The 11,222-nt window shown below is 43.9% G+C and overlaps 1 protein-coding gene across 1 annotated transcript; it reads right to left on the reverse strand.

Annotated features, from left to right (window-relative positions):
• Positions 1 to 1,700: 1,700 nt before the first annotated feature.
• On the reverse strand, positions 1,701 to 11,103 carry LOC114457766 (serotriflin-like). Its single transcript, XM_028439820.1, has 8 exons — positions 10,996 to 11,103; positions 10,904 to 10,913; positions 10,722 to 10,822; positions 10,456 to 10,546; positions 8,668 to 8,810; positions 7,759 to 7,853; positions 4,017 to 4,099; positions 1,701 to 1,850 (listed from the first exon to the last, which is right to left on the reverse strand). Exons 1-8 carry the CDS (start codon positions 11,098 to 11,100, stop codon positions 1,723 to 1,725), a joined length of 756 nt encoding a protein of 251 aa, XP_028295621.1. The 5' UTR covers positions 11,101 to 11,103; the 3' UTR covers positions 1,701 to 1,722.
• Positions 11,104 to 11,222: the final 119 nt, after the last annotated feature.

Below are 11,222 nucleotides of genomic sequence, written 5' to 3' on the forward strand. Positions count from 1 at the left end.
TTAAGTGTTGTAATAAATCTACAAATCTAATCAAATTCCACATTGACTGATATTCACAAACTAAAATCAACACAAATTGACATTAAATAATTAAACTTCTTCACTTTTTAAGCAGTTGCATATTTAATCCTCTCGCATCTCAACAACACAAACCTGAAATGTCAACATCTTCATCCACAGACTCAGAACAGACTGGAATGGCAAGACTGGTCTTATCAAGCTTGGTTAAAGCGGCGGACTTCAGCTATCACTGGACCCACTGGTAGAGGAACAACTCACCCCCTTATCTCCATTCTGCTGGAGCTTCAGGTGAAACCATCTCCTAGTTGACCTCCAGCTATGCAGGAACCAGAAACTCCTCAATGGCTTTGATTCACACCTGCTGAGATGCCAGACCTTTTTTTTGCTCTTTGACAGGGTTTGAGAAATTCATCCAAGGTGTTTATTTTCAAAAGAAACAAGCTTGTTATCACATGGAAGGGGAATTCATTTCAACACAAAAGATGTGTGTCTGACAATGCTGAATGCAGAAGCTTGAGTGGATGATTTAATGAAGCAAACAAAAATAAAACAACCTGAGCTCAAAGAGCAGCGTGGACACCATGATGAGTTTGGACCCAAAACAAAAGGAGCCATGTAGCAATAAACATGTCTGCAGATCCATGTGTGCTCCTCAAACGTGAATAGCAAATTTTGATTGTAATAGCTGGGTTTCAGCCCATAGAGGGCAGTCACACTTACATTTTTACTTCAAAAATTTGCCAAATTATAATACCTGACTGACTAAAATGTCAAGAGTTGGGAATGAATGAATCGACAACACAACTTTGCACCCAAATTTGTTTTCCATAGAAAAAAAAGTTTTTTTGGGTTTAGTTACTCTTCTAAGGCCGGTGAGCAATTTCTATTACAATTCTAATATTACGATACGTCAAAAAGTATGTGTACAAATTGTGATAAAATGTGCAATTTGGATCCGATTTGACTAAAATTTGGCAGGAACCAACCCAACATAGCGAGTCTAATTTCATTAAGATCAGTACATTACAAACTGACAATGATGAGAAAAAGGGATATTTTCAATTATTGAACCTGATCCAGAATCAGTATATTGATCCGGATCCCATGCAAAATGTAATGGAATCTTCCATAGCGTAAGGTCTATCTTTGGTTAAAATTTTGTTAAAATCTGTTCAGTACTTATGATGTATCTACCAGACAAGCAAAAAAAAAAAAACCATAACCTCCTTGGCAGAGATAAAAGATCAGAAATTAAGCACATGTAAGTTTAGTATTTGTTTCCTTCTCAAATGTATACACACAGTTAACTGACAGGATCAAGTGCTTGACTATGAAAGAGGCCACATTAGCCATATAGCTCCAAAAGTCTGCAGGTGTGGTCCCAAGCTCTAATTCTTTCCTGTCTCTGTCTTTTTCACTTTCCAGCTGCATCTGCCAAGACAGGTTTGCTCTGCTTCCTCTTCTTTTGGGAATCTACACGTCTAATGCTGTCAAAAGGTTGTGCAAAATAGCAAAGTAGCCATGCCAAAATAAACTTCCTCTTTCATCTCTGCTGATTCCTGCACCCCTCCCATGGTCATTTATTAATCATTATTCCTCTTTTGATTCATGTCTATGTGTTGAGTTTGTTGACAAAGAAGAAAAACACACACAAGTTGTATCCATGCGTATTACTTTTAATTCAGAATGAATTTGTGGTGCTCAGTTGATATGGTTTGTGCACTTGCAGGAGGCGGGACACCAGGAGGCCACGTCCTTGTTGCTGCAACCCAATTGCTCCTTCAGTTCGGGACAGTTGCTGTACTTATCGATGTAAGGACAGGGGTTGGCTGTGAGACACAAAGAGAGATTTTAATTACAGAACTTTATAAAATGTTTTTTGCATGATGTATTGTTTGCTCTGGAACGATGATCGATAAGAGGTGCCCAATTCAAGAACTTAAGAAATGGCACCAACACTCAATAAGGTCTGCAAGAATTGTCTTTATTTTCCTTTTGCTCACAAGTTGTGGCTTTTTGATGCAAAAATTTGCTTTTAAATGGGAGCTTAATATTTAGGTTAATAATGAGCCTTAATTGGGCGCACCCAGACACCTTGGCAACCCACCCAAGCCACCCAGGCCAAGGCCACCCCACAAGCCCAGGGAGGTTTGTAAAGAGTGGTGCTGGCAGTCGCTTGCAGGCGAGGTCCATCAACTAAAAATTTTTGATTTAATGCAATTGAAAAAGGAGTCCAATGCTCCTCAAAGCAGATTATTTTATTTTTTCTAAGAGCAGACATCTTTTCCATGGAAATAAATTATATGAGGAGATTTTGCCATTGGCTTATGTTTTAGGATTTTTTATCTTTCCAATTCACTAATATTGTTTTTTTTTTTGCTATGGCAAGTACCGCAAGGATGGATTGCAATTGGTTTGGTGGAAGATCAAGTACCGTCAGGTCTCCTATCAGACAAAGATTTGAAGATAAAGGAATCCTGCAGTCCAAAATGGAGGACAGTTTTTCGGTAATTAGAAACCAAAACTGTTGAACTGGGGAACAAAGCCATAAGGCATGTAAATATGAATCAACTGTTCTCTGGGTGCAGAGAGCAGATTTCTGTTGGGAAGAAGCCCATTTTATGCATTTTCTGTTGGGTAATGTGGGATCTGTGGAGGACCTTGTATTTAATTAGCTGAAGGTTGGTGTTTTTTGTCATCTTAAAAGTATTACAACAAATTTCTGTCCAGAAATTGGTGTTTGTGGCAATTGAGAGTTCAGCTTCCCATTTAGCGATTTGTAAGTGATGAGAGTTAGTGTTTGAGAGTGCTTATTTTGTTGAGAATTTTTTCATATATATAGCCAGTTCCGGAGGTTGTAAGGTAATTAGAGCTATTGGAGTATTTTTCTTGATTGTCTCTGTTACTTGTAAGTTGTGATGGAGTAGCCCCGTCAGCTAGTGCGGGTGGGGGGGTTGGGGCACGACGCTAACACACACATGTACATGCACACTCACTCAGACCAGCTTTCCCATACTGCTCCGTCCGTTTACCACTGTCTCCGGTTTCTTTTCGTCAGCCACCGCAGCCGCCATGGGTGCACACTTGGCCGCTGCTCAAGCCTTTTTCCATCCATAGTTTTCTCCGAGTTGCAAACATTTCTCCAGTATACACCACTCATTCATGCACTCACACAGCCAACATGAGTGAAGGCGTCTCCCGCATAATATTGCGTCATATGCAGGGGGCGCATGAGTGACGTCACGGGACGTCATTTGACTTTGCGGTTTCATTACAGAATTATTTTACTTTCTCTTTTGGGGAATGTTTGAGTCTTTAGTAAATATATTATTGTTGTCAGTTCTTTTTGTAATTTGTACTGCACAATAAATTCACCCAAACACGAGTCTGACTAAGCCATATAAATTTTTTGGTATCGAACCCACTACATAAGAACTGTAGAAAGTTACTTTTCTTTATATTGAACATTTGGGTTAGATTGTTGTATGTCCTGAGCTTGTCATTTTCGAAGAGGTCTTGGAGATAATTAATGTTAAATTGTGAAATGTAACCAAATTCATATATAGATACAATGGTATCTGCAGAGTTAGTGTGATAAAATAAATACAATAGCATGCTTTAATCAAAGGCTTTACAATGTGTTTTTAAAGTGCTATATGCAAATACATCATTTATAAAACTAGAACAATATTAAGGCATTGGGGGGTGTTAACTATGGCTTTTGCAGTGATTTATCTTCATCCTCACTTGACTTACCTTAATTCAGCTTTTAGCCCATTTTAATGCTAATTTTTTCATCTCTTGCTTGGATTTTTTCCTTTTAGTCCAATGTTTTAATTCCTGCTGTTTTAATACATGTATCAGTTCATTATAAATGTAAATCTGATGACATAATTCGTCTTCAGCTTTAAAGTATCTATACCTTATACCTCGGTGTGGCCACTATACTGTTCAAACCAAATCTGATTTTTCCTATACTGTATCCAATGACTTACTGCACAGCTTGTTGTCGCAGGCTTTGGGACAGTCACCACAGGCACGTCCTGACTTGTAGGGATGAGAATACTGCTCGTTCCCACTGTAATGTAGGCCACAGCATCAAATATTAAACATGACAGAAAACACACTGAATCAAAGCCGAGACACGTCATGAATATCCTCTGAGAAGACTAAGAACACTCTGGATAACTATTTAATGACCACTCAGTAAAAGCAAATTGCTCCGTCCTCCTCACGCGTTTGGTACTCAACCTAAAATTTTTGTAAATCAATTACAGAGTAATTGTTACAATGTTTTCTAAGCTAAATTACATTAGACAGACAAGTTGTGGGGAATGAAAAACCACAGAGTAGAAAATATAAACCAATAACCCCTCATTGTAGTTTAAAATGCTGGAATTCCTTTGACATCAATTGAAAATGTTCTTCATTGGTTTGAACTCAACCCCGTGAACTGGGATTGTTTGAGTGCCCGAATGATCCAAGGAGCTATGTTGTCTGGGGTATTATGCCTCTGGTAGGGTCTCCCATGGAAAACAGGTCCTAGGTGACGGGTCAGACTAAGCGCAGTTCAGAAGACCCTTTATGGACAGAATAAAAACAAGGACCACGACGTCGCCCGGTATGGCGCAGCCGGGGCCCCACCCTGGAGCTGGGGTTGGGGCTCAAATGCGAGTGCCTGGTCTTCGGGCCTTTGCCCACGGGGCCCGGCCGGGCCTAGCCCAAAAGGACGACATGGGCCCGCCCTCCTGTGGACCCACCACCCGCAGAGGGATCCGATGGGGTCGAGTGCAGAGAGGACTGCGAGGCTGTCAAGGGGGGTGCCTCGGCGGCTTGGTCCGCGTCCACAGCTTCTGGCTGTTGGGACATGGAATGTCACCTCGCTGGGGGGGAAGGAGCCTGAGCTTGTGCGGGAGGTTGAGAGGTACCGGCTAGATATTGTCGGGCTCACCACCACGCACAGCTTGGGCTCTGGATCCCAACTACTGGAGAGAGGCTGGACGCTCCACTTCTCTGGCGTTGCCCACGGGGAAAGGCGGCGGGCTGGGGTGCGCTTGTTTATTGCCCCCCAGCTCAGCCACCACGTGTTGGAGTTCACCCCAGTGAACGAGAGGGTCCCTACGGACAGGTTGTCTCGGCCTATGAGCCCAACATCGGTGCAAAGTACCCGGCCTTCTTGGAGTCCCTGGGAAGGGTACTAGACGGTGTCCCGACTGGGAACTCCATTGTTCTACTGGGGGACTTCAACGCCCACGTGAGCTGCGACAGAGAGACCTGGACAGGGGTGATTGGTAAGAACGGCCTCCCCGATCTGAACCCAAGTGGTGTGTTGTTATTGGACTTCTGTGCCAGTTACAGTTTGTCCATAACGAACACCATGTTCGAGCATAAGGGTGTCCCTAAGTGCATATGGCACCAGGACACTCTAGGCCGGAGGTCAATGATCGACTTTGTAGTTGTATCATCTGATCTCCGGCCGCGTGTCTCGGACACTCGGGTGAAGAGAGGGGCTGAGCTGTCAACCGATCACCACCTGGCAGGGGAGGAAGCCGGTCAGACCTGGCAGGCCAAAACGTGTTGTGAGGGTCTGTTGGGAACATCTGGTGGATCCCTATGTCAGTGGGGTCTTCAACTCCCACCTCCGGATGAGCTTCTCCCAGATCCCGAGGGAGGTGGAAGACATGGAGTCCGAGTGGACCATTTTCTCCTCCTCCATTGTCGATGTGGGTGTTCGCAGCTGTGGTCGTAAAGTCTCTGGTGCCTGTCGCGGCGGCAATCCCCGAACCCGGTGGTGGCGCCCGGAAGTTAGGGATGCCGTCAAGCTGAAGAAGGAGACCTACCTGGCCTTGTTGGCTAGTAGGACTCCGGAGGCAGCCGAGAGGTACAGGCAGGCCAAGCGTGCTGCAGCCCGCGCGATTGCAGAGGCAAAAACTCGGGTCTGGGAGGAGTTCGGAGAAGTCATGGAGGAGGACTATCGGTCGGCCACAAAGAGATTCCGGCAAACCGTCCGGCGCCGCAGGAGGGGGAAGCAGTGCTTCACCAACACTGTTTACAGTGCAGGGGGAGCTGCTGACCTCAACTGGGGAAGTTGTCGGGTGGTGGAAGGAGTACAGAGAGGGTCTCCTCAATCCCACTGCCACGTTTTCCGATGAGGAAGCAGAGGCTGGGGACTCAGAGGCGGACTCGCCCATCATCCGGGCTGAAGTCACCAAGGTGGTTGGAATGCTCCTCGGGTGCAGGGCTCCGGGGTGGATGAGATTCGTCCTGAGTACCTTAAGTCTCTGGATGTTGTAGGACTGTCTTGGTTGACACGTCTCTGCAACATCGCGTGGCAGTTGAGGACAGTACCTCTGGATTGGCAGACCGGGGTGGTGGTCCCTCTCTTTAAGAAGGGGGATTGAAGGGTGTGCGCCAACTACAGAGGGATCACACTCCTCAGACTCCCCGGCAAGGTCTACGCCAGGGTGCTGGAGAGGAGGATCCGGCCGATAGTCGAACCTCGGATTCAGGAGGAACAATGCGGTTTTCGTTCCGGTCATAGCACACTGGACCAGCTCTATACCCTTCATCGGGTTCTCGAGGGTTTGTGGGAGTTCGCCCAATCAATCCACATGTGCTTTGTGGATCTGGAGAAGGCGTTCAACCGTGTCCCTTGTGGTGCCCTGTGGGGGGTGCTCCGGGAGTATGGGGTCCGGGGCCCTTTGCTAAGGGCTGTCCGTTCCCTGTATGACCGCAGCAGGGGCCTGGTTTGCATTGCCGGCAGTAAGTCAGACCTGTTCCCAGTGCATGTTGGTCTCCGCCAGGGCTGCCCTTTGTCACCGGTTCTGTTCATTACTTTTATGGACAGAATTTCTAGGTGCAGCCAGGGACCGGAGGGAGTCTGATTTGGGAACCTCAGGATTTCATCTCTGTTTGCAGATTATGTTGTTCTGTTGGCATCATCAAATTAGGACCTTCAGCGTGCACTGGGGCGGTTTGCAGCCGAGTGTGAAGCGGCCAGGATGGGGATCAGCACCTCCAAATCTGAGGCCATGGTCTCCACCGGAAAAAGGTGGCTTCCCCTCTCTGGGTCGGTGGAGAGTCCTTGCCTCAAATGAAGGAGTTCAAGTATCTCGGGGTCTAATTCACGAGCGTCAGCAGTGATGCGGTCGCTGTATCGGACTGTTGTGGTGAAGAGGAAGCTGAGTCGGGGGGCAAAGCTCTCAATTTACCGATCGATCTACGTTCCTATCCTCACCTATGGTCATGAGATTTGGGTAATGACCGAAAGGACAAGATCGCGGATACAGGCGGCAAAATGAGTTTCCCTCGCAGGGTGGCTGGGCGCACCCTTTGAGATAGCGTGAGAAGCTCAGTCACCCGGGAGGAGTTCAGAGTAGAGTTGCTGCTCCTTCACGTCGAAAGGAGCCAGCTAAGGTGGCTCGGGCATCTGTTTCGGATGCCTCCTGGTCGCCTCCCTTGGGAGGTGTTTCAGACATGTCCTATTGGGAAGAGGCCTCGTGGAAGGCCCAGGACATGCTGGAGGAACTATGTCTCTGAGCTGGCCTGGTGTCGCCTCGCTGTCCCCCCAGAACAGCTGGAGGAGGTGTGCGTGGATCGGGAGGTCTGGGCAACTCTGCTGAGACTGCTGCCTCCGCGACCCGGCCCCAGATAAAGCGGAAGAAGATTATTGGATGGATGGATGGATGGATGGTTGGAACTGATACTTGTGAAGAGGGGACATAGCTTTGTACTCACGGTGGGCAGTAGTGGCAGACGTAGAAGTACTTGTAGCGGGCATTGGAACAGTGGGCCATGGCACAACCAATCTGGTTAGATCTGTACCAAACCAACTGTGCAGAGAGAAAAACATCCAAGTAATGTAATCCTCCTCAAGCACCAGTGCTTCATCATTGATTTTAGTCTAGTGAGACATTAATATCACATCTATAGGTCATGAAAATGCAGAAATGGTTAGTGATTCTGAACCATATTGGAGAATCCTTATAAAGTGCATTCACCCAATCCTTCATAATTGGAAAAATTTTACATGATTTCTTCAAAATATAGGTATATATATTATTCAAATACTGACACGTTGAAGCCTGGGTCCATTTGATTAAAAAAAAAAAAAAAAAAGATGTTTAAAATATGACTTTGTTTTTATCATATTTCCCTTTTTAATAAACTAGTTTATCATGGAAATGTATTCTGTGTAAAACATTTTTATTGTGGGTGTCTTGGACACTTCCATCTAACCCAGGTTGAGAACCACTGGGTTAGATTGTATAGCATAACGACAACAAGTTATTTGCTTTATATTTCACAAATACAAAGAAAATTGCACAACATTTGCCATCATTGTTTTTGCTACATTAGAATTAGGATTTAAAGGTGCTCTTGCATATTAACACTATGTTTTTTAATGTTCATTCCATTGTCACTTTTATACATGAATAAGCATCTTTATTATAGTTATTACATTGACGGCAACCTAAAGTGCGTTGCCTTTTTATGGATATTCATTATTTTTTTAATATTTAATACCTAACCACCACCTTGCGCCCCTTTTTCATTAATAATCTGTAAAAACACTTAATTTTGTTTCTCAGATATTGTTTTTGTTTTTGGTTGATGTGATATGTTGATTGTTGGGCGTAAGCTCACCTGAGTAAAGTGACCAACAACTCCCCCATTAACAGATCCCACTCCGTAGCGCCAGTTCTTCACCTCGTCATACCAGGACTGGATGGCTTCACTCCAGGTGTCCTTGTCGGTGCTCATGTATAAGTTCTCACCACAACCGCTGGCTGCAGTTAAAGAAGACACATGTGGATTTACATCATTCTCATTGTAAAACTAATTACAAATATTCAATCAACAATCATGAAAATGGACTTTCAATTTTAAAAAGTTTCTAAATTTCTAATTAACTAACTTCATTTTTCAGGCTAGATTTTATTACATTTTCAGCTCTAATGAATACCTAAGTTACATGTGATGTAAAAAAAAAAAGAGTAAGAAGTGTTAAACCAATTGTGTCAAACTAATTTCAATTCAAGGACGGAGGACATTTCTACACACATACAGATCTCAAGTCAACTCTTCATCGAACTCTACAGCAACGACATGGAACTCAACTGGTCATTGAGCGCCATTGACAAAATCTTCACGACGAGGCAACTGCTACAGCACGAATCAGCGTGTCCAAAGGACACATACCCAAGTGGATATGCCATGGATGCACGAGGGAGAAGCCAGATGCTCTGTCTCTCCCAGCTGACAGTGGAAGATGTGGAGGACAGCTATCTGCTAGGGGTCATGATCTTTGGCCTGCTAATGACGTGGGTATGTGTATGTGCATGTGCCTTTCTGATGGATCGTAAGCTGAGGCGACTCTCAGAGGATATGAAGGTACTCCGAAAGAAGAAGAACTTTTCGTTTGGAGAGTTGGAGGAACGTAAACAACGACTGGAAAAGAAAGCTCGAGGAGATACGGAAAAAAAGGACAGTGAGGAGGAGTAACAACAGGAACAATGACTGCAGACGAGAACGCATCACATAAAAAAGGACAAAAAAAAAAAAAAAACGTTAATGATGAAATTATGAAGAAGATGAGAATGTTTGACAAGGGAAGAAACGAGGTTTGATGTAAAATTATCTGTGTTCAAATCAGGGGACGGATCTGGATAAGCATAATGGTTTTTTCCGTCGCCCTTTCCGGCATGCAAAAGGACAAAAAAAAAAAAAAAACCAATGATGTGATTCTGCTCTGAATGTCAAAATGAATTTCTGTGATTGCAACCATGTCGGAAATGAACTGAATAAATAAAAATAAAATAAAGGACCAAATACAGAGCAGTTTGAGCTTAAGTGGGCCACAGATTTTTGGTGCGAAAAATGGAAATTTCAACATTAATGTGCCCTGGTTTGCACTTCCATGTATCAATCCATGCATGTATAAATTATATATAATGATGAAGTGAGTATGGTTTATCAGTCCCTGCAGGATCTCCACTTAAATTTCCCTGATTTTGAGAATTTGGGGACATTTTGTGGAATAATTTGAGGAAACATGGCCAGATTTTGGAAAAACTTGAGCGTTCTTTCAACAATTTGGAACAAAAAATGACTGCCGTCATGTGATACAAGAACTGGAAAACTGAGCTCTTCAAATACTGTATTGTGTATTTTCATTGATTATTTGTATTTTGAGGGACTAAGATATCTACAACTGAATTAGTTGGTCATTTACAAAAAGTTTCATGTTTTTCCTATTATTTCTACTTTCTCGAGCGGGCCAAATTTAATGCTCTAAAGGGCTGGATTTGGTCCCTGAGCTTTGAGTTTGACACCTGTGTAAAAGCATGTGAATCACATTAAGTCATAGTAATTTCACCTCGTTTTGAAAAGGCATATCTTAAAACTGAGCATAAGCTTGATAGAGGAACTCACTGCTGATCTCTCTTTCACTTTCAGGGCTGTGTTTCATGGTGCATTTGTTGGCCCATCTCTGAGCATTGGCTGAAGCTTCACGGTTCCAGCTCTGTGGGGTACCCAGAGCAGAGAGACTGGGAAGTTAAACTGCAGCCTATACATGAGAAAATACTGCAAAATAACACTTTTATTCCCTCTTGTCTGCAGCTGCAAGAGGAAAATTGAACTAAAAAAAGTCTAATAATAGGAGGGAAGTACATGTAAAGTATTTGAGGCTGTTTTACCATTATCAACATGTTGCTGGCAGAGGGAGACACACCTCTCCTCAGGGTATTGTGCTTGTTGACAATCTCAGTCTGCTCTGCAGAAGAGGTCAGGAGCTTTTCTTTATGAACACAGCAATGATAAATAAAAATCAGTGAATAAATACTTTAAAACATGATTTAGAAATATATAATCTACTCACCCTCCTTCAGCTTTGGTTTCAGAGCATAAAAAGATAACATGTTAGTTTTCTGGACAAATGAAGAATTTTCAAAGAAAATAAGATTTTCTTACCTCCAAGGGTCCATCCAGGGACCCCTCTGAGTCCTTAGCCCAGGTTCCAGGCACCTGGAGGACAGCAAAGAGGCCTAGGACACACAGGAAAGTGAGATTATACATTGTCATGCTTTTGTCTTAGACTCCCAACTCTGAGGGTGAGACTTATATACGGAGGACGCCTGCGACATGTGACGTGCACTCAAAGTTAAGGACATTTATCAGTCAATATTAAGATAGCGGGG

The sequence above is a fragment of the Gouania willdenowi genome, chromosome 24, assembly GCF_900634775.1.
Source record: "Gouania willdenowi chromosome 24, fGouWil2.1, whole genome shotgun sequence".
In the NCBI taxonomy this organism is placed as follows: domain Eukaryota; kingdom Metazoa; phylum Chordata; class Actinopteri; order Blenniiformes; family Gobiesocidae; genus Gouania; species Gouania willdenowi.

What these genes read in the sequence shown, in the direction of transcription:
- LOC114457766 (XM_028439820.1), bottom strand. Translation starts at nt 11,100, where the DNA reads ATGTATAATCTCACTTTCCTGTGTGTCCTAGGCCTCTTTGCTGTCCTC. An exon ending in AAGTGAAAGAGAGATCAGCA is followed by an intron (nt 8,811 to 10,455) that starts GTGAGTTCCTCT and finishes CTTTAACTGCAG; the next exon opens with CCAGCGGTTGTGGTGAGAAC. An exon ending in CTGCGACAACAAGCTGTGCA is followed by an intron (nt 1,851 to 4,016) that starts GTAAGTCATTGG and finishes TGTGTCTCACAG; the next exon opens with CCAACCCCTGTCCTTACATC.